Source organism: Orbicella faveolata, unplaced genomic scaffold (assembly GCF_042242905.1).
Source record: "Orbicella faveolata isolate gen_17 unplaced genomic scaffold, um_ofav_v1 contig_12, whole genome shotgun sequence".
Lineage (NCBI taxonomy): Eukaryota > Metazoa > Cnidaria > Anthozoa > Scleractinia > Merulinidae > Orbicella > Orbicella faveolata.
The window spans coordinates 13295001-13321995 of record NW_028301539.1 but is presented as its reverse complement, the minus strand read 5'-3'; the positions used below and the strand labels follow the sequence as shown (position 1 = coordinate 13321995).

General features: G+C 39.4%; 2 protein-coding genes, 2 long non-coding RNA genes and 2 pseudogenes across 8 annotated transcripts in view; 4 read left to right on the top strand and 2 right to left on the bottom strand.

The window, feature by feature from the left end:
• Positions 1 to 5697: 5697 nt before the first annotated feature.
• Positions 5698 to 6482, bottom strand: LOC149116744 (uncharacterized; annotated as a pseudogene).
• Positions 6483 to 8571: 2089 nt separating this feature from the next.
• Positions 8572 to 13131, top strand: LOC149116743 (uncharacterized). The gene is made up of 2 exons (XR_016205472.1): positions 8572 to 9236; positions 12840 to 13131. It is a non-coding gene; the product is annotated as an uncharacterized LOC149116743 (long non-coding RNA).
• An 853-nt stretch (positions 13132 to 13984) lies between these two features.
• LOC110060094 (uncharacterized) overlaps positions 13985 to 26995 on the top strand; it is a 31047-nt gene continuing 18036 nt past the window's right edge. The window contains exon 1 of the long non-coding RNA XR_016205470.1: positions 13985 to 14295. This is a non-coding gene — a long non-coding RNA (uncharacterized LOC110060094). The remainder of the gene's footprint in view (positions 14296 to 26995) is intronic.
• Positions 16141 to 20865, top strand: LOC110059363 (uncharacterized). Of its 4 annotated transcripts, XM_089282482.1 has the most exons (9): positions 16141 to 16374; positions 16503 to 16593; positions 17283 to 17363; positions 17553 to 17589; positions 18233 to 18288; positions 18549 to 18609; positions 18812 to 18858; positions 19300 to 19498; positions 20040 to 20865. In XM_089282482.1, exons 1-9 carry the CDS (start codon positions 16359 to 16361, stop codon positions 20862 to 20864), a joined length of 1413 nt encoding a protein of 470 aa, XP_089138608.1. In that variant the 5' UTR covers positions 16141 to 16358; the 3' UTR covers position 20865. The 4 variants fall into 4 exon arrangements, with proteins under 4 accessions (XP_089138608.1, XP_020621716.1, XP_089138607.1 ...); XM_020766057.2 differs by lacking the exon at positions 17283 to 17363; XM_089282481.1 differs by having other exon boundaries at positions 16141 to 16593.
• The window catches only part of LOC110048179 (uncharacterized), a 14291-nt pseudogene continuing 7839 nt past the window's right edge, over positions 20544 to 26995 (bottom strand). The window contains exon 4 of the transcript XR_016204311.1: positions 20544 to 26995. This exon is cut by the window's right edge and continues 684 nt beyond it. The product of XR_016204311.1 is annotated as an uncharacterized LOC110048179 (transcript).
• Positions 21129 to 21703, top strand: LOC149116742 (uncharacterized). Its single transcript, XM_089282483.1, has one exon. The coding sequence runs from the start codon at positions 21129 to 21131 to the stop codon at positions 21615 to 21617; it is 489 nt and encodes a 162-aa protein (XP_089138609.1). The 3' UTR covers positions 21618 to 21703.

Sequence of the window (26995 nt, the reverse complement as noted above, 5' to 3'; positions counted from 1 at the left end):
TAATTTCAGCTCTTGGCGATTACCGCTAACTTTTAGAAGTGAAATTTACGCAGCGAAGAAAAAATCCGGCCCGTGGGCCGTATCGTAAAAAGCTGGACCGGTCACGTGCGCGTGATTAGCCAATCAAGTTCGAGGATTTAGGAATCCGGCCCGCTCAGATGCTTGGTAAAAAAATAAATGAATTTTATGTTTGAGTGGCAAGAGCAATATCTCATGAGTGAGCGCGCTATATCTTCGATACATACAATTTTAAATAGACAAGCGGGTCGCACACGCGATATGACAAGTATATGGTTAAAACAACAAATTAATTTCCTGTGAGGTAATTAGCTTTGCCAAATATCTTTAAAGATAATAAGGTGTTGATTTCAGAGAGAGGACCTTTTCCTTTGCTGCTTTCCTTTGCTGTTTGTAGGAGCAGTGGAGTGCTTTTTATTTTAGTTATTAATCTTTCTTTTGGGTTAGTACATTTCGCTGAACCCTACCACATGGACTAACACGATGGACCTGGTCCATGAACTACTTGAATTAACTACCAATGCACTACCCTAAATATAAACGCCTAAAATTTCTAACACAAAAGTTCTACAGTTTAGTTTAAGAATCAGTTTGTCTACTTATGTTCCAATCTTCTAGGAACAATTTTGAAACGCCATCGCTTCTACATGCATTGCGTGCTGTTTATTTTCCCTATAAAGTTCTACTGAGTGAAATATTCGTAAAAGAAATATTAGTTTCCATGAAGGGAACCTATTCTTTTTTGCCAGAAAGTACTTTTTGTGTCCTTTCTAACGAGATTTGGTAAACTGCTCTGCTGTAAATGCTTCGTGACAGTATTATGTAAAGAATATCATGTGATAGAATTAGTTAAACAGAACTGATGTGTTGGTTTAGTTAACTTAGCTGATTGTTTGGATTATATTCATGGTAAGATCTCTAAGTTACTGGAACAGTATGAGTAGTTTACAAAAAAAAAATTTTGTTCATACAGTAATGTACAATATTATTGTTTTCAATCAGCAGAAGTAAAAGAAAGCGGGGACAGCTTTAGTGATAACTATTACTAGTGTAATCAGTATATGCCGTATATGTTAGAATCTTGTCACGTGTCGCTGAACGTTCGCATAAAAGTAAAAAAAAAACGATAACTCCTCGCATTATAAGCTTGGGCCACCTGTGGTTACAGAAATTGCGAGCGAACCGAGCGAAAATAGCAAAAATGCGTAGGAAAACCCGAAGAACGACAGTTACGCGCACAGAACCAAACGCGGAGACGAACGTACTGGGCGAAACGCCTCCCAGCGGAGCTTATGGCGCGAGTGAGGTTGAAACGAGCCGAGGCCTGGGCTTTGCTTCGCTAAACATCAACTTCTGCCAACGAACTTGACACCAATATTTCTTTTGGATGTGTTTAAACCAATCAGCCTGTTTGTATGAATGGGCCAATCAGCAAGGGTGTTAGTCATCATCATCATCATCACCATCATCATCATCATCACTATCATCATCACCATCATCATCATCACCATCATCATCATCATCACCATCATCATCATCATCATCATCATCAGTTCCACTTCCCCGTTTAGAGGTTGGGGCCAGCAAAGAAAGATGGAAATCACTTATTGGCCTTTCCATAGTTCCTTCCATTGATGCCGAAGCAAAAAGATACCGTAAATCCTCGAATAAGCGCCCCCTTCGAATAAGCGCCCCTCCTATCGGCCGAAATTTAAAACAAGCGCCCCCTCGAATAAGTGTCCCCCTCTCTTATGAGACAACAAAGGATGTATAGTTTTCGTCATGTAATATTAGATTTGTACATTGTTTCAGTTTGTGAACACGTTAAGTGAACACGTTGAACAGGTTAAGTACAGATGGTGCCGCGCTTTAAACTTTGGGATCAGCTTTTTACGTCGATAAACAGCTTATATTGTTGTTTACGTACAGATGATGCATTAAAAAAATGATCATGTCAGGCGACGATTTGGGAAAAATTAAATAAGCGCCCCCCTCGAATATGCGCCCCGCGTCTTCTCCTAAATTTGATATAGGCGCCCCTGGCGCTAATTCGAGGATTTACGGTATGTAAAGATTTTAAGGAAAACGACCAATTTTTTAAGTTTAAAAGACATGTTTCGACAGAACTTCTGTCATCTTCAGTTGAATGAATGATTACAAAGCAAGTTGAATAATAAGTAGGCAAAAATGCTAATTAAGACAAATGTTAACAACAGAACGTGAAAAGGTGTAAATTAAAAGGATACTCTTAGATTTACATGGTGTAATTGCTGATTGAGGCAAGGTAGTTCTTTTTGAATATGGATAGCCTCCTTTATCTTGAGTTGAAAGCTGGTAGTGGCGTTATCTAAAATATGAAAGCAGTCTATTGAACACAATGAGCGATAACGTTCAGAATTCTGAAGATGTTTGAAGATGTGAGAGGCCCTATCAACGGCTAAGTGCTCACGTACGCGTGTGGAAAAATGTCGGGAGGTTTCGCCGACATGACAGGCATTACAGCCCGCATATGTAAACTTATAAACCACACGTGAACGAAGCCCGCCGGGGATAGGGTCTTTCACACCAAAAAGGTTACCTATCTTAAAGGAAGAAAAAACTAATTTGATGTCTAAATCATTACAATAGCGCTTGATTAAGTGTCGAATCTTCTTCTGAGTGATGACAGAAAAATGGCCTATGTACGGCAGCTTAAAGTAAAACGTGGGCGAGGTGGTAAGGGGGTAGCCCCGGGGACAATGATTGCTATGGGTCCCAGTGATGTAACGGTTAACCACTTTTTCAATTAAATGGGCAGGGAAAAGGTTCTTTTTGAGAATTTCAGTAAGCTTGGTTATATCCTCGTGTAACCCCAACCAAGTGTTGTTGATCTTGTAGGCCCTGTCAACAAGAGTCCTAATGAGACCTACTTTGTATGAGTACGAGGTGAAGCTAAAATAATTAGTTAATAACCCAGTAAAGGTTTTCTTACGGTAAACCCTAGTTAGGAAGGAATTAGTGTCACTATTATCAATAAGAACATCTAGAAAGGGTAATTTGCGATTAAATTCTTTTTCCATAGTAAACCTTATGTTGGGGTGCCTAGAGTTAATGTAGTCAAAAAATATAACAGCATCGTGCTCCGAGTGAAATAAACAAAAAGATGATGCCCCATAAAAAGATTGGCTAATACGGGAGCAAGGGAAGACCCCATGGCCACACCGTCAATTTGGTCATAGAAAGAACCGTTAAATAAGCCTCTTCACTGTAGCCACCGCCCAGACCCATTTCTTATTTAACGGTTCTTTCTATGACCAAATTGACGGTGTGGCCATGGGGTCTTCCCTTGCTCCCGTATTAGCCAATCTTTTTATGGGGCATCATGAAAAACTATGGTTGGAAAATTTTCAATGCTCTAAAATTTTATTTTATCGTAGGTATGTTGACGACACTTTTTGTTTATTTCACTCGGAGCACGATGCTGTTATATTTTTTGACTACATTAACTCTAGGCACCCCAACATAAGGTTTACTATGGAAAAAGAATTTAATCGCAAATTACCCTTTCTAGATGTTCTTATTGATAATAGTGACACTAATTCCTTCCTAACTAGGGTTTACCGTAAGAAAACCTTTACTGGGTTATTAACTAATTATTTTAGCTTCACCTCGTACTCATACAAAGTAGGTCTCATTAGGACTCTTGTTGACAGGGCCTACAAGATCAACAACACTTGGTTGGGGTTACACGAGGATATAACCAAGCTTACTGAAATTCTCAAAAAGAACCTTTTCCCTGCCCATTTAATTGAAAAAGTGGTTAACCGTTACATCACTGGGACCCATAGCAATCATTGTCCCCGGGGCTACCCCCTTACCACCTCGCCCACGTTTTACTTTAAGCTGCCGTACATAGGCCATTTTTCTGTCATCACTCAGAAGAAGATTCGACACTTAATCAAGCGCTATTGTAATGATTTAGACATCAAATTAGTTTTTTCTTCCTTTAAGATAGGTAACCTTTTTGGTGTGAAAGACCCTATCCCCGGCGGGCTTCGTTCACGTGTGGTTTATAAGTTTACATATGCGGGCTGTAATGCCTGTCATGTCGGCGAAACCTCCCGACATTTTTCCACACGCGTACGTGAGCACTTAGCCGTTGATAGGGCCTCTCACATCTTCAAACATCTTCAGAATTCTGAACGTTATCGCTCATTGTGTTCAATAGACTGCTTTCATATTTTAGATAACGCCACTACCAGCTTTCAACTCAAGATAAAGGAGGCTATCCATATTCAAAAAGAACTACCTTGCCTCAATCAGCAATTACACCATGTAAATCTAAGAGTATCCTTTTAATTTACACCTTTTCACGTTCTGTTGTTAACATTTGTCTTAATTAGCATTTTTGCCTACTTATTATTCAACTTGCTTTGTAATCATTCATTCAACTGAAGATGACAGAAGTTCTGTCGAAACATGTCTTTTAAACTTAAAAAATTGGTCGTTTTCCTTAAGGTGGCCGAACACAGTTTTCGCGCGCGCTTTTGCTGATGCAATTCAGCGCGCGCACAAGGATTGCAAAAAAACAAACATGCCGCCGTCAATAGAGCGATCATTTTATTTACTCAACACCCGCACTATCTGTGCTATTTTTCTCTATAATTGAACGCAGTGTATTGATGGCTTTAGTCTTTTGTCATAAATATATATTAGAAAAGGTAAAGATGCAAAGAACTCAGCAATTCGCAGCTTTTTCTTTGTTACCGAAAAAAACCCAGTTAAATGCAGCGCATGCGTAGTAAGTCAAAAAATTGCGATTGAATGAAAATTTGCACTCTCGGAACTAAGCCTATTTCTCGTGAACCACTCATTAGAATTTCACGAAATTTGGCACGAAAATACTTTAGGAAATAAGTAACTGGAGTATTGAAAATAACTGAACTTTGACAAAGGAAACTCTAGATATTCCAGTAAAAACCTTCACCAAGGGATAATTAAAGATCTCTCTGTTAAATTATAAGCAAAATGGTCTTAACTTGTGAGAATCGTTACAAGCTTGGTGCATGCAAATTATAAAGAAAATCTAATGACTAGATTTTCTACAAATAAACAAAACCGATTTTAAAGGCCTGTTTATTTTCATTCGTGTTGCCGTGGCAACGGCACATACGTCAGCTTAACCATCAAAAAACCAAAGTTTGTGCTGTTAACTTGCTTACTGCCATTTTTGGCGACGGAAGGATCAAGGGTTTTAGAGAAAAAGGTGAATGAAACATAGGTATCAAAAACTAAGTTCAGCCACCTTAAAATCGTTACAATGTCTGCTGCTATCTAGACCATTTACGGTATGCTAAAAATTATTCGCCGGGAAACAAAACCATCGTACACACCGTTTTCCTTCAAGGGTAATACTAACCTCTTACTATTGGCCCGAGGTCGTGGCAGGACGGACCGAGCGCAGCGAGGTCCGTACAAAAGCGACCGAGGGCCAATATTCCCCAGTACGGCTCGAGCAAGCTAGGTTAGTACGGTAGTTATTATATGGCCCTCGCGCCATGCTTGTTTGTTTTCTGTTAGAACGCACTTCTGGTCACTTCAACTCAAAGGGTTTCCGCCGTAACCTGTGTTTGATGACGCGAGCAACTCAGAGAGAACAAGCTACCACGAGTAAATCATGTTAAATATATAAACAAGACTTCAAGAGGATTTTACAAACAAACAGAAAAGTGCAAACACGCCAAATTCTCCCGCTTCAAAAAGAGCATCTTCTTCGTTTTCGTTACTCACCATAGCGGCTTGCGGCTTGTTCAGTTCCTTTGCCGTGCTCGTGAACCAGTGGCTAGCACTTCGCAGCTAGCACGCCTCTCGATTTTTCAAACTCATTGTCCTTGAGTATGTATATTTCTTCTTAGTTAAGTATCGCTGCATAGTGCGCTGGAATCTGGAAATTGTTGCTAGCTCGTACTCTTCTCCATTTTTCCTACGTTTGTTCAGAAAAAAATTTGGACAAAAGGTGGTCAAGCTCCGACGCAGGAAGGCTTTCAATTCTTTCATTTGTTATACCGTTAGCTTCCATGTAGCGGAGAAGAGTGTTCATATCAGTAGCCGTCTTCTTATTTGTGTTTGCACTTTTCTGTTTGTTTATATTAAAGTCGTCTGTGGCCTCCTGATTTTCGCTGATGCCTGTTTCACTTTCTTCATTGGACGTTTCCAGATCTTCAGGATAATAAAATTCGCTTGATAAGTATTCGTCTTTCTCGTCCATGTTGTAAGCTCTGTAAAGTATCAATCTTTTAGGTAGTTTCTTTGCGAAGAATGAGAGTATTTACACGTTTTCTTTTCGTAGTTTTAGTTCCAAATTTTGAATTTGCGGCTTTCGAAAACAAAAGATATACAGCTTATGACCGTTTCCATGGAAACGGTCCGTATGGCGAAATCGCGACCAAGAAAGAACCAATCAGAAGGCTCGGATTTACCTCAAGACTACCTTGCCAAATAATAAAGTAATAAATATTAGACATATTTTCTGAAACACCAACCCTAAGCCCTATTTATAAACGATTCCAACTTTTTAAAATTGTGGAAGGCACTGTAGTGCAGTCGAGTTATTCTTGGGAGCAATACGTCTAAACTGAGGGAGATTTTTGTTATGATGTTGATCGCCCTCAACGAAAAGACACATCCGACCACTTTCGACACTTAAGCGGTTCACTCTTTTTCGCCTCACCGTAGAGTGCTGGCTCGACAAAAGTGATTCTCCAACCTGTTGCGAGCCACAAACTCTTTTCACACAAGAAGACCCTACGATCGACAATTCCTGCGAAGAAAGTGATGCCAGTCATAAAGAACGGAATTCTTTAATATTCTTCACCTTTCTGTACATGGTTTGCACAGTTTCGTTAGTAAACCATCGCCAAATTTAATTTTTTACCCAGTTAAAAACTCAAGCACTTTAAAATTTTCCGGCTCTTTGCTGCTTGTTTGCCGAAAATATCAACTGGGGTTTCTAAAAAAAACCGTTTTGGTGCAACAGCAACAGGTGTTGAGCCGTGAGTTAAACAATATGGAGAAGTGGGAGAATTTTCTCTCAAATCCTCCATGATGATGTCCTCCATTTTAAACACCGCTGGTCACGGCAGCTGTTTCATATTTTCGCGCCAGCAATCCGCGTTAACATTCTGATTTCCGTTCAAGATTTCTTTGTTTCAAACAGCCAATCAATAAAATTCGAATTAAGGTGGCTTGTATATATCAACTCGAGGGAAACGTAGAAAACACGAGCCTCATGGTACCAGTTTCCTGGCGCGGGGAGTAGATCATCGTGAGTCACGCGTGAGTAAATACTCTTTTTCTTTGGCCATCGTAGCTTAATAAGAAATAACACACAAACTGCGGTGACAAACATGACAGTAAAACGCATTTTGGAAAACAAAATTCATTAACTTGACGTTTCGAATGTTTCGACATACCTCTTGAGAAGTGACCGTTTGGAATAGAAGTAACGACTAAATTTAAATTAAAGATAAGTAACTAATTAACAATAACAATGACCGTGAAAAGCTGAGAAAAAATGTGCATATTAAAGGATGCAAACTAATTAAGATAAAGCTTTTCGCTGCTAACATTATCGTTTAGGGTAGGTTTCAATTCCCTAATTAGTAGAGTCTCCTTTATCTTGCAATGAGTATCTGACCGACCTTTTGATAATACACCTTTTGCTGTTCATTTACAGAAAACAAACCTTCATTTGTGTCCAAATTTCTTTCATTATGGTCATTAAACTCTCATTAACACCAATATGACCTTCATTTGCGCGTAAGGAACGTTCAAGAAAAACATTTACATATGCATTAACATTCAAAATCATCAAAAGAAAAACAATACCTTCATTTGACATTCATTGACTGTAAATGTATTTTCATTTTGGTCGAAAAAAAATTCGTTGTCACGAAACGTCAATCATTTACACTTTACGACATTCAGTTTTCAACAAAAGACTTTCAATAACACAATTTGCATGAGAACTAACATTCAATTGCATTATTATGCAACCATATGCATGAAGCTAACAATCTTAAATGCGGTGAGACATACATTACCGTGTTTTCACCTAACGTTAAGAGAAAACAATCGCTCATTAGCGTAATTCTTTTGAACAGAGATATCTCGCCCAATTTTCCTCGAAAATTTGATTATAGAACAAGGGACCATATGTACTTTTTTCAAATCATAATTTCACAATCCTCCCCTTGCAGATATAAATTCGGCCACTTACGAAACTTTTTGCGTACAACTCAGAGGGCGCACTACAGTATCCGTGTGACATACATGTACATGTAGTAACAGTTCGATTTGTCCAGAAATGCCACGAAGAAATAGAATCGCATTTGAACACCGCGAAAGGATAGTCAGGGCTTTTGAAGATGTCAACGAAGACTATTTACTATTTACTAGTGAGGCAATTGAAGGATAAATCGTTCAGCGAATTTGATATTCTATCTTTCAAAAATAAATGTTATTATGGCTGTAATGTTTGTCACGCTGCATTAAAGATTGTTACGTTCATGGATATGGTTGCATAATAATGCAATTGAATGTTAGTTCTCATGCAAATTGTGTTATTGAAAGTCTTTTGTTGAAAACTGAATGTCGTAAAGTGTAAATGATTGTCGTTTCGTGACAACGAATTTTTTTTCGACCAAAATGAAAATACATTTACAGTCAATGAATGTCAAATGAAGGTATTGTTTTTCTTTTGATGATTTTGAATGTTAATGAATATGTAAATGTTTTTCTTGAACGTTCCTTACGCGCAAATGAAGGTCATATTGGTGTTAATGAGAGTTTAATGATCATAATGAAAGAAACTTGGACACAAATGAATGTTTATTTTCTGAAAATGAACAGCAAAAGGTGTATATCAAAGTAGTCCCATTTTAAGTCGTAACCAGTTGACGTGACGTGGTTTGCGATGGCAGACGCATGACAGCTACTCGTGATCCCCTTAAAATGTTCAGTTTTTGTGACACTGCGCTTGCGCAGCAGTCACTATTGCCATCGTCTGAGTTTTCCGAAAGTAAGTAAGTAACAATTGAATATACTTCGGAACCAATCAGTACAACGAATATCCATCTCACGGTCTCTCGCAAACACTTCGTATTAACGATGATTTGCCGATAGTCATTGATGGCTGCCTCCTTCGATCTCAGCTCTTGGAAGTGGTCTTCGAAATTGAGGTGAGTTTTAAACATATTTTACAGCATTTACTTCTCACAGCTTTCATATTTTATTTCCAACCGATCAGATGAAAGGTTGCGTGAGGATTCAGGTCGAGATAAACGGCGAATTTCTATTGTACTGAGCATTGATTTGTCGACACGTATTGTAAATAAACAACCCTTGCCGATACTTCATAATTTTGGAAGTAGCTTTAGCCTCGTATGAGAAAATCTGGACCTCTCTGGAGGAATATTAGGCGCCGATGTGGGATAATTCAGCCTCTTCGGGGCACATATTGAGCTCCGATGTTTCATAATTGAGCCTCTCGAGCGACCATGTTGGGATAATCTTGTAGTGATCGATAAACTATTTCAAGAATAGAGTGTTTCTGTCGAGAACTATCGGCTGATAGTTGCTCCCGCGGAAATTTGATGCCCTTGAAACAAATATTTGCCTGAGAAGCGAAGCTTCTCGCTTCTTCTTCGAGGGCAAATATGCTAGTTTTAAGAACATCAAATTTCCAAGGAGCAACTATCAGATCGATAGTTCAGATACATAAACACTCTATTGTCTTTATTGCTCACCACTAAATTTTCTTCCGCGCGCCAGTTCAAAAATTATATTGAATTATTTTCAACTTTTTAGATGAAAGCCGTGAAAGCCAAATGTAAAATTTAAAAAAAGAATACAGACAAAAACCCACTTAATACAATTTCAATTGTTTGTTTTCTATAAGCTCGCTTGTTTACAGGAAAATGTTCATGGACGGTATTTTCCTTGGACGGGCTCTGAGGGCTGATAGTGTCTCGTGGATGAACACTTTCACGTCATGTGATCAATTTAAACCAATAAGAATCGGAGAAAATTTAGTGGTGAACTATAACGAATGATATGAAAGCTTTGTTGTACTTGATAGATTTAAATGATCGTAGTTCAAATGAGTCATCAACTTCTGTGAACAGACTAACTGCCAGAAAGCTTGTTAAACAATGGAAAATCAATCAACTTTCGAATTCTAGAGACAGGGAACCAATCAGAATTCCTGGTGGTGAATGTTTTTTCCTCGATGTATGGAAAAAAGTTGGGTGGGGGTGTGGGGCCAGCTTCCCAAAACCCTTACCCTATTTATGACCAAAATCTGTGATATTCCCTACCCTATTTAAGACCTGACCAAATATTCGATACCCTATTAAATCAAAACCCTGTTTCAGACCTGTGTTATAATACGTTCCCTAGTTCAGACCAATGTTAAATTATTGTTAACATAATTTGTGAAGGGCTTTTGTTAATTTTCTTTTGATAATAATGAAATAGTGGCTTCTTCCCATTGACGCCTGAATGAAATTGCCCGTAACCCACCCCTGATTCCCTGGCGTTTTTTGGAATATTTCTGAGCGAGCGAGAGCACAAAAATAAACCATATGCGCAGTAACTACAGACACAAGATCAGGTTTAAAGACATCGTTCATTTAAAGTTGAATAAATGAAGGGTCAAAATATTAAAAAATATCAGCAAAAAGAACTCAACCTAATGTGTAAAACTGATGAGAAAACAAGAAATTATATTATTTCTTTACCGCGCGACAAAATGTCCCACAGAAGCTGAGAACATTGACTTTGCGAAAATGAGTTAATTATTGACTTTGGAGGACAAAAACGAAACCAAATACAACAGAATTGAGTTTCTTGTACTATAACGGTTAACATTTGAGAAAACAACGAAAAATAAAAGCGAAGAACTCATGTAAAAATCAATCTGAACACAAGAAATCAAGTAATTTCTTCGCCGCGCGACGAAAATATTACGGCGCTGCGAAAGAAAGATGATAGTCGTAAATCAAAAAGACGACAAAAACAAGCGAATTATTTTGAGATCAGTCGTATTTCAACTGTGTTAAATTAGTGGCCATTTAGTTCTTTTCTCAGCGGTTCTGTAGTAGCTGAATGAGACTCCAAAAAATATTTGAACGAAGGGAATAAACTAAATAAACAAAGTGCCTGGAGGTCGCCGTAAATTAAATGTGCAGAAATCCAGCGTGCAAGTTACTGTTCACTTTTAGAACCTATAATTCCCAAATACAGGGAACCAAATGAAAGAAATGCGAAAGGAAGTTCAATAACAATAAATTTTCATTCAAGCTGAGACGAAGAAACCTATTTAAAAGCAAAAAATTGTTCAAAATTTCGCAGACTTGCTTCGCTGCATGACCGCATGTTCAAATTATTCTTCACGCTGACGTGAAAGCTTGAGTTTTTGCCGACCGCTTTTGCAGTCATTTTAACGCCTGTGGCTTTACCAATCGTTTCAAAAGTTGAATTTAACTTCGAAGTAATAATGTACATTACCATTTTTGTTTCTGAAGTCCGAAAAGCCGCTTTAAACCTGCGATCTGTCGTCGAAACTTACTTGAAAGCGCTCCGATCTTCATGTTTTCTCGGCGGTTGTAGGGAGAAAAACTTCTTCACCAGAGGAGTTTTTCGCACGGGCGGTTACGGGCAGCACAGGCGTCAATGGGTTAAAAACATATCCATATCAAGGCCACAGTGCAAAAACCATACCCTATTTATGACCAAAATGGCCAAAATAGGCTAAAATCGATACCCTATCTATGACCAAAATGGCTGAAAAACCATACCTTTTGGGGCCGCACATACCTATATAGCTCATATAAGGGAATACCCCCGCCCGGTATTAGAGCTCTAGAACATCTCTCGAGGTTTATTGAAAGCAAAATGAGATTTCCAGAATAAATTTGTCACAACAAGGTACATGTACATGGTGTTATAATCTCATTATTCAAGCTCTCGCAGACAGAATCCAATCCTCTTATTGCAGAAATCAATGCTATTTAGGTCACATAGATAAATTACTCTATGTATCAATTGGACCACTCAACTTTGTACCAATGTCAGCTGTCAGTAACACAGTTTTGGTGATGTCTGAAACTAGCTCTTCTCTATCAAAAAGAGAATGACTGGAGGAAAAAGTTACATATAACAAAGCAACAAGAAAAAGAATTATACAAACATTTAACCTACCTGCTTTGAGGAAAAAAAATAGTTAAAAAGTCATATTATTTATATGCAGTAATACCTAGTTACATGTATATCTAGCTACATATGTGTATGTAGTAAGTTTTGTTTTCTTATTTTTGTGGATAATGTTAACTAAAAGCAGGTGTGGTCATGTGTTGATCAATTCCCTTGATTGATACTTGATCAACCCTTCATCGACCCTTGATTGACACTCGATCAACATCTCAGTTGACAGTTGGTCGAGAGTCAACTAATTTTGGATTGATGCATATGAGTCGGTCGACACTCGGTGGATGTCGATTGAGTGTCGATCAAGATTTTGATCGAGTGTCAATAGGTTGACTGATTGAGGTTGATTGAGGGTATCGATGGACACTCAACCACAGATGCATTTAGTACACATGATCTATTTTTTGTCTGTTTACTCTGTTAATAGTCTCTGGAGAAAGCCAAAAACCAATTTGAATTGTTAAACGATGCATTCAATATGTTTTGCTCTCTTTACTACTAGATATACAAAATAAGGATATGACAACTTCTTTTAAAAAGATCTGACCAACTCGTTCTATAATTAATTACTGCAGGAGCAGATCCAGGATTTTTCAACAATGCATGCCCCTGAAATGTTGCAATTTGAGAATTGAGAGAAGTAATCAAAACGGTTGACTACAGCAAAACAACTATGGAGGGCTTTAGTGAGGATGAATGGTGGGGCATAAATACAAGGCTGGCTGTAGCAAAAGTTACCTTTATTTCTTCCATAATACAGGTACTCTCAATCAACCCCAGAACTGTTGCTATGATTTGTACCATTCTCATTGTGTTGTTTACCATAAATCTTGTTTCATCAGTTTATTAAAATATTTTAAAAAATGATTTTGATTGTCTCATCAGGTTTGTTTACTGATTACTTTTCGTACACCATACATCATACACTGCTGATAGTTTTACATTTGATTCTGTTAACTGTTACATTGGCGACACCCACATGTACTAATAGGCCATTTTTGATGTATTACAATTCCAACTTGGAGGCTTGAGGAAATACAAGAAAAGAAATCACATTTAGGTTGAGGAATGAACAATTAATTTCTTTTGTTTTATTCCCCAAAACCTCATGGCCATGTTAGAATTTTACTGAATACAACGAAAATGGCCTATTAGAGAACCATTTTTTTTCTTCTTTTGTACAAATTCAAACATTCTTTAACAATAGCTTATTAGCATTCAAGAATGCCTCTAATCACCAACATTCATGCTCTAACCATTTGCACACATTCTTCTCCACATAACTGCATATATAGGACAATTGTACTTTTTGTGTTTCCACCTTTTAAGCAGTAGTCACATGCGCCTGTATGGCGCCCATTTTTCTGTCATGCAATCTACGTTTTGTTTTTCCAATGTAGAAATCCTGGCAGTCCAAACAACCAGCCTTATACACAACTTTTGACATTTGGGAACGGTTGATCCTATCTTTATAGGGAAAAAAAGACTTCATGCGATGAGCGCTTTGGAAAATAACCCTAAGATTAATGCAACCATAAAATTTATTAATTTAAATTTAGTTGTTACTTCTATTCCAAACTGTCACTTCTGAAGATGTATGTCAAAACATACGAAATGTTCCAAAACGCGTGAGTAACATGCACGACAGAGACCATTCTCGTCCCCAGAGGCCGCGCTCCTTTTGGTCAGCACCAAGAATCACTGACCAAAAGGAGCACGACCTCTGGGGACGAGAATGGATAGAGGCGCGAGATCAACTTCGTCCCCAGGGCCTTCTCCTCGGCGATTTTCAAAATGGCGGCTCGTCGGGAGAGTTGCAGGCGAGGGCCCGAGCGGGAGAAGTTCTGGCGTCGCACTTTCGTCCTGCGTGGCAGACATGTCTAACATCTTTTGACCAATTGTATGTGTTGTTGTTTCTTCGAATGAAAATGCGTTGTGACCGTGTCCTCTGAGATTATTTTACTGGGGGACGGGACGGTGTTTGCCAGGTGAACGCTCGAAACCTATCGATTGTGACTTTTATCGTGAAGGGTGTCTGGAAAACCCGAATAGCGAATAGCGAATAGTCCCTAATAGTGCGAATAGTCTCGAATAGTGCGAATAATAGCGAACAGTCGCGAAAAGTGGCGAATAGTGAGGAATAGTCCTCAATAGTCGATATGGTCTAAAAGTACTCACGAGTGACCACGAGTGACCACGAGTGACCACGAGTGACCACGAGTGACCACGAGTGACCACGGGTGACCACGGGTGACCACGGTGTGACCACGAGTGACCACGAGTAAGGTTACATCAATAAATGTCAGTGATGTTGTTGAAAGGTAGATTTTAAAGTCATTGTAAGGTCGTTTCATCAAATAATGACATATCCACCAAACTGAGACTATTTAATGGTGTAGTAATCAGAGATTACAGCAGTGGCTGTGCGTTCACAATTCGATTGTTCAGTTCCTTTACAAATATTGGCTGTTGAAATTATGTTCTTTGATGCTTATTACGTGACCTTTTTCATTTGTGAAAGCGAAGAAAAATCCGAGAGATTTTATGAAACGAAGTGAGACTCAAAACTTTTGCATGTTTTGTTTGATTGAATAACAGATAACGATCTGCACATGAAGTTGAACTAGCAATGAATAGATTTAAAACTTGTAAAACTATAAACTTCCAGGAGAAGCATTTCTTTAAACTTTTTTTTCGGAACTGACCGTTCAATTTCAGAACGCCAACGCTTGTAACAAATATTTCTTGATATAGTTTATAGTCAAAGAGCGCATCGCCAAAACTTTTACTATGCATTTGTATTGATTTTTTTAAAATTGCTCAAATTTACGACGTCTTGTTTTCAAAAATTTTAAATTAGTGATGAATAAACCATTCTGACCACAAATCACGGCCGTTGGGCAAGCTACACAACTCGGAAGAAAGTTTGACCCCTGACAACTTATCATAGCCATTTGCCGAGCTACAACTCGCAAAATTTATTTTTCAATTTATTTTCATATTTTGGGTTTCCCTTTCATTCCATGATATGCAATCTGCAATCTATAGTCCACATGCCACGATTGTGAACACCTCCAAAGGAGTAGGGGGAAGACATAGAGGAGATGCACCTGTTCTAAACTGAGTCGCTAAAAATTAGCGGACTTGTTCTAGTTACACTAGTTGCGTTCACGTGGTGTAACGCAATCCTAGTCAAGTGCGTTCAAAATTTTTTGGGACGACTGTGTTCACCGATTTGTCCTCTTTGCAGGGGCAAATAACAACATGAGTGCGTGCACGTAGTCACGAGTCAGATCCGATGGCAATGCGTATGAATAACGCAAAGGGCTACAGCTACAGTTTGGCGCTGTGATTTTCGACAACAAGTAACTGAGCATGAATGTTTGTAGCTCGGCGTTCAGAAAATATATACATAGTCCGCGCCTCGCTTCGTTTTATAAAACCGCTCGGATTTTTCTTCACTTTCACAAATGAAAAAGGTAATATGATGAGCCTGAAAGAACATAAGCTCAACAGCTAATATTTGTAAAGGAACTGAACAATGGAATCACGAACGCACAGCCACTGCTGTAATCTTTGATTACTACACAACTACACCAGTAAATAGCTTCGTTTGATGCATATGTCATAATCGTGATTACTGACATTTTTTGAAGTAATCTCACTCGTGGTGACTCGTGGTGACTCTTGGTCATCCGTGGTCATCCGTGGTCATCCGTGGTCACTCATGGTCATTCGTGGTCACTCGTAAGTACTTTTAGACGGCTGTTACTAAAAGTGGGACGGGGACTTGGGGACTGGGACGTGGGACTTGGGACTCGGGGACGTCGGGACTCGGGGACGCGCGGGGACCCGAGGGCGTGGGACGTAGGGACTGGAGGACGTAATAAACAAACACCATCTGAGGTTTGCGCTGAATTTGTAAAATACAATTCTCGGCGGTCAAGTGAAAGGTAATATACGCTGGAGAGTTTGTCAGCAGACTAGTAGCTGATGATTTCCAGCGTCCATGGTGCGGCCTTGCCCATTTTACCGTGAGAGCTCTGGGTACAGAATAGTTTCAACGCAGGGGGTCTTAATCGTCGTGGGCAGCCATGGAGGACTTTCCTGGTAAGTAACTGTGTTTTCTTGTCAATCCTTGGACATCCGTGCCGTATCCTTCCTAATTTCGATGCTAATGTTTACTTCTGGAAAACCGTTGTCCAAAAAATGTATATTTCTTCCATTTTCATTCCTAGAATCTGAAGGTGCAGATACTCCTCGTAATGATCTCGACCTGGAAAGTGAGTGGGAACCGAAGGAAAGTGCATGTCAAGAATCCGAAGAAAGGTACAAAAATTACTCTTCATAGCTTTCACATTTCATTGCTAGTGACGCTAAACAATACTGGAAAAATGCGTCTCGAGTTCAACAAACAAAATGACTGTTGCATCACGGTCAGGTCTTAAACTACGACACGGGCATTTGATAAGGGAGAGCTATAACACATAGTGCCAAAGGTCAGAATTTATTTAAGCTATGTATGTGGTACTGGCTCGAAGTTTTCGGTTGATGAACAAATCAGGCTAATGCGAGAGCAGATAAGCAATTTTTAGCCCTACCGTGCCAAACAAGTTGTCGAAACGTTTCCGTTTTAAAAATTTGCTTACGTTATTTATTCAACAGCTGACCAAAATATCTTGAGTCAAAATGATATGTTAATTTTAATATTGTCATTTAATGTTATCTGTTCTTTTTTGAGGGAATGTCATTTCATCTAGTGTGATGAGATGGTTTGTTATGATTCAGTTTGAAAACCGATTAAACAGAGCTATTCTTAATCTGAAGTAAAATAATTATGAACGATGAATTATAAATACTTACGAACCTCACAGTGCTTCATGAAACACAAAATTCTTTACCCATAAGATTTAATAGTTAGGGTTAGGGTAAGGGTTATTGACATATCTGTAATGACTGTAAATCAACAAAAGGGAGAAAATTGATCCAAAAAATATGCTTTTAAATTTACAAATTAGGATCAATGGACCTTGGAAAGATGATCAAGATCTTCATAAGGCTTTACAACTAGGTTTAGAAGAGTGTTCTCTTGACCAAAGGTGTGCTATTTTTGAGAAATCGGTTTACTGTTTGTGTAACATAACAAACATAAGTTAAATTCAAATCTTTTGCAGTATTATTAATTGTATTCTAGGAAAAACTGATGGGTTATTACAGTACGGATGGTCCACAAAAGGTTCATAAATTGATGTAAATATCTCCTGTTTACATGCTTGTATGTTTTTTAGGTCACTGTCAAATGTGCCCCAAGATCATTTCAATGAGGTAACAAGCTTTTCAATGTGATGAAAACTTGGTGTTTATTCCAAAAAATGCAGAGAGTTTCTACCGACATATATAGGCTACTGCTAATTGATTTGGTTGCATTTCCATGTTCATGCAATTTATTTTTCTTTCGGATGATTTTAGTTTTACAGATTTACTAGCTAGCATACAGTTCATGTAAAATACACTGTAACATAGTGAATGCCATGATGATATGAAAAATTGATGTAGACTGTAAAATTACCAGGAAGTCAATTAAAAGAAAAAATCAGAGCATGGAAAAGATCAGGAGCATGTAAAACAAAAATCAGGAAAGAGATGCAAGTAACAGAGTAGTCCAGGAGGACTGTCTATGGAAACTGCTGATGGAGCTTTTAAAAAATGGTAAAATAAACCCACGTTATCTTTTGTAGGTGTGGCTCCGATTGTTTCTCACTTAATTTAACGCGCCAGAGCAATTATTAGCGGCATGTAATATATTGTAGCTGTGAAAAGTGTATAAGAAACCGTTAAAACGTAAAAGAACCAGTGATGAATAACTAGCCTTAGTGACCCATGTGCCCCCTCTTCCCTCAAGAGAATGTGTAAAAATGTTCTATACCCTGATTAAATAACCTTACAACATCCAATTCTTGCTTTACAGGATGGCAGTACCATTACTGAAATAGAAATGGTTGGGGCCTGCACGAGAAGTAGAAGGTATATAGGACAAGTCTTTATAAAAATTATCATAATTAAGACCATTTTGATGTCAAACATTTAAACTATTCCACTAATGTTGAATGCTGTGTAACCTCACAAGCTGGACTTCCCCTTAGACATTTTTCTCAGCGATGTACTATAATTAGTTTACTCAAACCTTCATTAGTGACTGTTTCTAGTTTTCTTTAAGTTATCAGTATCTGTCAGAGTTCCACTGTATTCCCATTGTCATTTTGTCCTCTTCATTTTTTCTCCAGTGTTATCAGGGAAAGTGAAGGTGATTTATCACCAAAATCAACTTCATCCGTTTTTCAACAGGTGTGTTTTTATAAACAATTGAAATATCACGAATGTTTATTGCTATTTCTTAACCATTACATTTCTTCCTCACAATATTGCCGTCATAGTCAGATGAAACCGAAATGTTGTTAGAGTTCGTTTTTGTGCATGCATGTAACAATAGTTTATTACTGATACATTTGTTCATGGATTGATATTTTATTTTACTTCACTTTAATAGGTTGATACTAGCCCAGTTCAGTCACCAGATGCTAAAAGATCTAAGGGGTATGCTGGAAAACTGGAATATATAGTACACTGAAATGTTATGACTATTCACCAAAACATGTGATGTTAGGAGTTATATGCATGACCGAAAACCTTTACACATAGCAACAGGAAAACCAAGCCTTCAGGTAAACCATTTTTGAGAGATACCCATGGAGGAAGCTAGACCAGAGCTGCTGACACTGACACAATGTTTGTAGCCTTAGTTCATCAGTTTTCTAAGTAGCATAACAACTCTTGAAAGCATTTGTACATTTGTCGCCAGCTGTGGCAGCTGCAGTTGGCTTTCATGACAAGGTGTATTGTTTGTGTACAAGTTGTTCTACTGTTGACTCACCCAATGTTGTAAAACCTCACCACAGCAGCTACGTGATGGCTGGTTGTTGGAATCTTTTAACAGGGGGTTCACTTTGTTAAACAAACCTTTTATTCTTGTTACAGAGAAAGAAACGTGGAGGAATTTGACTTTGTGCGTAGAGCAATATGTTTCGAAAGCAAGGAGGGCACTGTAGCAATAGAATGTAAAGTAGACTTCGTGGAGATAGTTGACAGTAATGATGAAAGTATCAGTAGCGATGAAAGCGAAATAACCAGTGGTCATGAAAGTGACATCGAAGAGGGGCAGGAGGATTCTGAGCAGGTATTTCCAAATGTTCTATTGAAAGCAGAACTCTCCTTTCTTGATGGAATATCGAGACAACATAACACCAAGGAGTGTATTTAGCTTTTTCTTGGTGTCCGGAAAGTTTTGGTTAATTACTTCATTAATTGGTTTTCCAAGAATTGGATCTTTACTTATGATCGGTCCCATCATGATGTTTGGGCAATTGAAATATTTCCATTTCGAGCGCTTTTTAAAGGCTCAATAGTTTTTGTACAATTTTTCGCCACGCATGCTTCATAATAAAACGTCATACTAAATTTTAGAATATAGCAGGCGTCGGAAACGACCAAACAGGTGCCTTAAGAACTCACTACCATCCAATAAATTGAATAACGGACTGTCAATTTCCATCAGTTTGTTCGGCACTTTTTATAACTTCCATGCGTATTGTCTGACTGAAACAGCGGTATACATCTTTTTTCGTGTTGCTTTTACACATTTGTGGGCTTTCTGTTACTATGCGCGGCACTTGAACCCTTCCTCTGCAAGATGTGATATGTTAATGTTCTCTTTATAGGAATCTAACAAATATTACGAAGACGACAAGCGTGTCCCATACCATGAGAAAGGAATAAGCTCTGCATGTTCAAGTGAAGAGGCTGTCGACATTTTAATGAGAGTAAAAGAGCCCGTCTGTACCGAAGTGCCACTTCAGGTTATGGAAAACGCCTCGTTTTTGGTTGACGTAGACGCCCTTGTCCATCCGGATGATTGTAAAGCTGACGATCTTGGCAAGTGGACTCATACTGGTTCTCCAAAAAGCTACATTTCCGTTGACCGCAACGTGAGGGGGGACATCTTGGATCTGAAGATAACAAGGCAAAAGAGAAACGACACCGACTTCATAATGGTTGTCAAACGCTGTCTTCATCATGACAAAGAAGCTAAATACCGCAAAAGGTTATCCTTCTTGTACGGCAGCAAGTGGCAAAGGCACCGACTTGTCTTGCTTCAGTACTTTTATGCAGAGGAGGAAGTGCAACTGAAACTTAAACAGCATGGAAACTCTAAAAACAGCAACGAGCCCTATGTGCGAACAAGACCAAGCGCCATTCAAGAACTGAAGGAAACTGTATCATCAGGGAAATGGCAACCCAGGGAGGTCTTTTTCGAATCAGTTCGTCGACAAGGGGAGTTGGAATTCTGTCGTTCCAAAAGTGAGCTGCCGCGAAATGCAAAACAAGTGAGTAACGCATTAACTTCGTCTACAACCTCCTTTGAGCCTTCCACCAACCAAAGTAGAGATTTCTTGCTAGAGGCGATGGAGAAGTGCAAGAGCAAAGATGGCCTCGTTAGAGAAGTTGTTGGTGCGCCAGAACTTGCTATTTGCTGTGGTTCGTAGAATAGCAACAAATTTACGTTTTCACGGTTCGCCGGAGATTTGACAGTTGTCATGGCAACATCAGAATCGAGATCGTGTGTTGGTGGGATTTTACTTGGGGAATCATTCTAGACTGGCGCTGCTACCAACATGTGCTGGTTTTATTTCTGCGTAGTTTTGAGATTTCGCAGCCCAGCAAATTGTCAAAATCAGTGCTAGATCAATTCCGTTCGAGCAAAGACGTAGAAGAAATCGAGTCTATCAACACTGCCAACATAAGATATCATGGACGCGACGGTTCAAGCTGTAATTGAGCGTCAACAAGCTACAATGCTTGAGAAGTTGTCGACCATCTTCGACACCAAGATAGAAGGCATGAAACGGCAGTTGGAAGAAGTTTCCACCAAAGCCCACGAGTCCCAAATGAACGAACTGAAACGGATGCGGTTCATTGAACCTCGGTCATTCAAGAAAAAGGGGCACGAACAGCAATATAAACACAATGAGAAGGTCAAAGCCGCTGTCACAGAAGCCAAGGAAGCCATCTTAGCTCACAAACAAGATGCCTGCAGTACCAAGCTAGACGAAGGTATTGAACTAATAGACGGGCGCCAGAAGCTCAGTCTAATGGCTGACCGTTCAGAATACGGGTGGAAAACAGTGGGAGAATATTTAGACAATGAGTTAGCAGAAAACGACGACGACGCAAAAAATATGAAAAAAGCCGAGAAAGAAGCACAGAGGAAGATAGCCCAAGCATGTGCTACAAAGTGACGAAGAGCCGCGCTTCGTTTAGTAGACTCCCAAGACCAGTCAATACTAACAGCTCATCCTCTAACCAATTCGCTTCTCCTGGAAACACATTCCCTCGTTCATCTGTTGTAGCTGGTGCTATGAGAGGGCCTGTCCTCAGTGGTCCTATCAGAAGAAGCGGATCATGCTTCAGTTGTGGGAAAGTAGGTCATTGGAGGAGCGAGTGCCCCCTACTGGCTGTTGCTCAAACACATGAAAGAAAGAAGTTAAGTAACCTTAATATGAATTTGTCCAATGAACAATTTTTCTCACAAAGTAATGACACTTGTAGTGTTGTTTGTTTTCAGGAGGGCGAACCGGGGGAAGAAGTAGACAATTTGTGTATTGATAAAGGGGACTTTCTTGAAAGTGAATCTGCTCCTATAGATCAAGTTCGAGGTCGTCTTAAAACGCATTTGCATGCTTGGAAAGAGTTATCGCCCACTTACTCTGTATTAAGCATAATAAAAGAGGGCTACAAACTACCGCCGCTTACAATCCCCCATTCGGTTGTCCTGCGGAACAACAAGTCCGTTTTTGATAATGGTGATTTTGTTTTCAATGCCATAGATGACCTCTTAGTCAAACAGTGTGTCAGTATTGTTGACAGTCAGCCATGGGTGGTCAATCCTTTGTCGGTATCCGTGCGGAACAATGAGAAAAAACGGTTGGTATTGGATTTACGCCATGTAAACTCCTACCTTTATAAATACAAGTTTAAGTGCGAAGACATAACCACAGTTCAGCAACTATTGGGCGAGAGTTACTACCTGTATACCTTTGATATTAAAGGTGTCTACCATCATGTCGAAATTTTCGAGTCTCATCGAACCTATTTGGGTTTTCAGTGGTATTTTCATGGTAAACTAACATATTTTATGTTCAATGTACTACCATTTGGCTTGTCCACAGCCCCATACATATTTACCAAACTTCTCAAACCTGCAGTAAGTCATTGGAGAAGTTCAGGCGTAAAAGTATGCATGTTTCTGGATGATGGCTTAGGAGGCAACTCCTCAATAGAGTCTGCATCGACAGACGCCAGTAAGCGTCAGTAAGTGCAACTGGCAGCCAGCGCTAGTTCAGACCTGGCTTGGTCATGCATTTAATGTGTCAGAGAACCAATTGTATGTTACTGAATCCAGGGTGGCTAAACTCAAAGAATCTCTTTCAGTCATTTTGACCAACCCAGAGAAGGTTACAGCTAAAGGCCTAGCACAAGTTGCAGGCAGCATAGTTTCCATGTCACAGGCCATCGGACGAAGTGTCTATCTACACAGCAGACATGTATTATGCAATAGAAAGCAGAACATCCTGGGAATCAATTATTCCTTGCTCCCCAAAAGTGATAGAAGAACTAAATTTTTGGGACACAAATGTTACTGCGCTGAATGGCAGGAAATTGTTTAATGAACCTCAACGTTTTGACTCTGTAGTATATTCAGATACCTCAGAACAGGGGTTATGTGGTCTCAGACAAGGGGAAGTTAATTTGCCATGGACAATGGGCGAGTTATGAAAAAGCCACGAGTTCCACTTGGCGAGAGTTCAAAGCAGTACACAACATGTTACTGTCTATCGGTAGTACTTGCAAGGACATTTGATACAGTGGCATACAGATAATCAGAACATTACACGAATAATTTAAAGGGGAAGCATGAAAGCCGATTTGCAGACAGTTGTTGAGGATATTGTCCATCTCTGTGCAAAGTATCACATTGTAATTACACTAATTTGGGTCCCACAGGAAGAGAATCAACTTGCTGACTATCTAAGTAAATTGACAGACGTGGATGATTGGGGAATTCATCCCCATATTTTCCAATGGGTTTCAACTCTCTGGGGTCCTTTCACCATCGATCGATTTGCCACCTGGTACAACACCAAGTGCAGTCGATTCAATTCTCGCTTCTGGAACCCGGGTTGTGAGGGCGTTGATGCCTTCTCCATAAACTGGAAAGGAGAGAATAACTGGGTGGTTCCCCCAACATATCAAATTGTCAGGACATGGAAAATGTTACTTTCGTAACTCGTTTTCTTCTTTGTTTTGTTTAAATAACTATTACTTATTAACGATTATGTACATTTTTTAAGTTTTGCTATTCATGCTGTGATCAATGCAAGTTTCGCAATATAACCTTTGGAATCATGTAATTAGAGACACCACATTTTTATCAGTTTAGTTACGCCATCTACGTTTTCGTTGTTATTTTATGCTATCGCTGCCATCGCTATCGTGTTAAGTTATCGTTTCTACCATTGCTACCCTCGCAGGAGCAAGATCAAAGTAAGTCTTTGCTACATATATTTTAGTTATAATCGTGTCGTTATAGTTTAAGATTTATGTTCATCGGTATCCTTGATTTATGTTTTGTATCTTAACTAGTATTAGCTTACATAAGCCTTTTGTATCGTTTTGCTTTTAGTTCGAACCACACAATCACAACCGTTACTACGACTTCACATCACAAGTTCATCTCTATTTTGTTATCCTGATTTCTATCTTGTTGATTCATCGCTCCTTCCAATAAACGCTAACGATTGATTTTACTGTGACCTGGTTTCTTTGAATTGCAATGTGCGTTCGAGTGGTTCAAGCTCCTGTTAAGGCATAATCTACACGTGGCTTCGCTCCTGGAAAGTCACAGAAACATTTTGAGATTTGCAAAGCAAGAGGGGCACTAGTAATTCCATTGTGGAGAGGAGCAACGTTTTGGCCTTGTTTATGCCCCGATGGCAGTCATTTGGCCACATGTGTAACAGACTGGGTGGGTATACCACAATTCATTTCCGCGGCAACTGATAGAGGCAGAGCATACAACTCCATGTTTCATGGTGAACCACTTAGTTTCAAGCTCATAGCAGTATATGTCAGTTGGCAGAATGTTCAAGAGAGAAGAAGCAACAGGGGATTTTGTCTGTCAACCAAAGGTCTATGTGACAAATGCATAAAGTCTTAACTAGCTAGATTGACGATTTCACATCAGAAGCATAGTTTCGTAAGATTGACGTGTAGTAAATCACCTCGAGGATGGGGTTTATCATGATGCTCACAGGTAGCCCTGTTCAGGTTGCCCAAATTCGTATGTTACACTGCTCAAAGGTATTGGATTGTACCACTCACAGGCAGCTCAGTTTATGCCGGAATTAAGTCCACAGGTGACTTATGGTGTGTAGCCCACAGGTGGCTTAGGGTATGCAGGCCAGAAGCAGCTCATCATATGTGGCCCACAGGCGGCGTATGGTATGTAGCCCACAGGTGGCTTACTCGATTGACATTACCCACAGGTGGTAGATGCGAGTTGTATTTCTGTTTTATACTAAGAGTTTGTGTAATCACCCACAGAGACACCACTTCCTTAGGGTTGGGACATTTTTGCTATAGACCTTACTGTTCAATGCAGATGTTTTGCACATATATTTCCTATTTTGTCTCGCAGGTTTGAACCTCTTCAATCATGGTATTTGGGGAGACATCCAGGAACGGGCCAAGTCCAGTGGAAACCCACACCTTTTACATTTAGCTGATGTGCTGAAACGAACTACACTGGCAGCAAAAGCCAGTGGAACTGTTGTTAATTATGGTAATTCCCTTAAGCGTTGGATTGAATTTTCTAACAATAACAAGTTAATTCCTTTTCCAGCTACTGTTGCTGACATTGCCTTGTTCTTTAGTCATTTATCCTCTATCGGCACGTCAGCCTCTGTTATAGAAACAAGTTATTCTGCATTGAAATGGGTACATGTTATCGCTGGAGTTGCCAATCCAATGGTTAACCCTTTTGTTAAAACCGTTATTGAAGGGGCCAAAAGGAAAAATGCAAAACCGGTGACAAAGAAAACTCCTATTTCTAAAGATACCCTAACAAGATGTTGTGAGAAATGTGCAGACAATAATGAATTACTAATACGTAGAGATATCTCTATGGCATTGTTGCTATTCGCCGGGTTTTTCAGGTTCAGTGAGCTTGCATACCTCACTATTAAAGATATTGCTATTTGCGCTACTCACTTAACTATATACATGTTAATAAGAGCGAGACAGATCAATACAGAAAAAGTGATGAAGTAGTAATCTCACGATCTGATGAAGTAACTTGTCCAGTCATGAACCTAGAAAAGTATATGTTACTGGCAAATATTGATATCTCTAAAGCAACTTCAGATTATTTGTTTAAACCATTAGTTAAAGTTAAGTCTGGACTTAAACTTATTCGGAAAGTCAAGCCATTGAGCTATACCAGAGCCAGAGAATCAATTTTAAACCTTTTGAAAGAGTTTGTCCCAGATTCTACCAATATTAGTTTGCATTCATTTCAGGCAGGCGGTGCCACCACTGCTGCTAATGCACAGGTCTCTGACCGATACTGGAAGCCTCACGGTAGATGGCGGTCCGAGTCAGCAAAGGATGGTTATGTGGAATATTCTATTGATCATCGTCTACTCGTTTCCAAATCGCTAGGAATTTGACTTATTAATTTTGTTAATCATAGAATATATTTGCTTTCCCATTCTTTAGAGTCTAATCCGGTCCAGCAATCAGTGCCCCATTTACCAGTGGAAAGTTGTGTTTTATTGATTGATTGATGTGGGGAATAGGGAAAACCTATGGCCTTTCTTGCCACTCCCAGCAATTGAGAGACATCGAGTTGTAGTGTGCCCAAGTGGGCTCATTTCCATTCTTGGCGTGGATGCTACGTTTAATCTGGGAGATTTCAGTGTAACTCCAACGACATATAGACCGCTCAAGATCTACAACGTGAGATCTGGTAAGCCTCCTGTTTTCCTTGGACCCTTCCTTGTTCACCAAAGCAAAACTGAGCAGAATTACAGGTATCTAGGTTCAGCGATGAAGCGATTCAATCCACACACTGGGCAACTCAAGGCGTTTGGGACAGATGGCGAACGTGCCCTGTCAAACGCATTTAGAGAAGAGTTTCCTGAGGCTGACCATCATAGATGCTTCATCCATCTTCGCAAGAACATAGAAATGAAGATGTCTGGTCTGGGTATTCTTGGAAGGGATCAAAATGAATTCCTGTGTGACATATTTGGAGAAAGTGTCGCTGCCACGTTATATCATGGAATTGTAGGTTCCGATGACGCAGAAGATTTTTACGCTAAATTATGCTCTCTGGAAAAAGTTTGGAATGACCGCGAAAGGGGAATCACCAACCGAGAACCAGCATTCTATGACTGGTTTGTGGGAAATGTCTCTGACACGAGCATAACTTCTATGCTCAAACCCCTCCGCCAGAAGGCTGGACTATTAGACTATAGGAGACTATTTGTATTCCATTAACGACAACGAAGCAGAAAACCACCTTTTTAAGCTGAAGACCGGGCACAAGGGTGTCAGT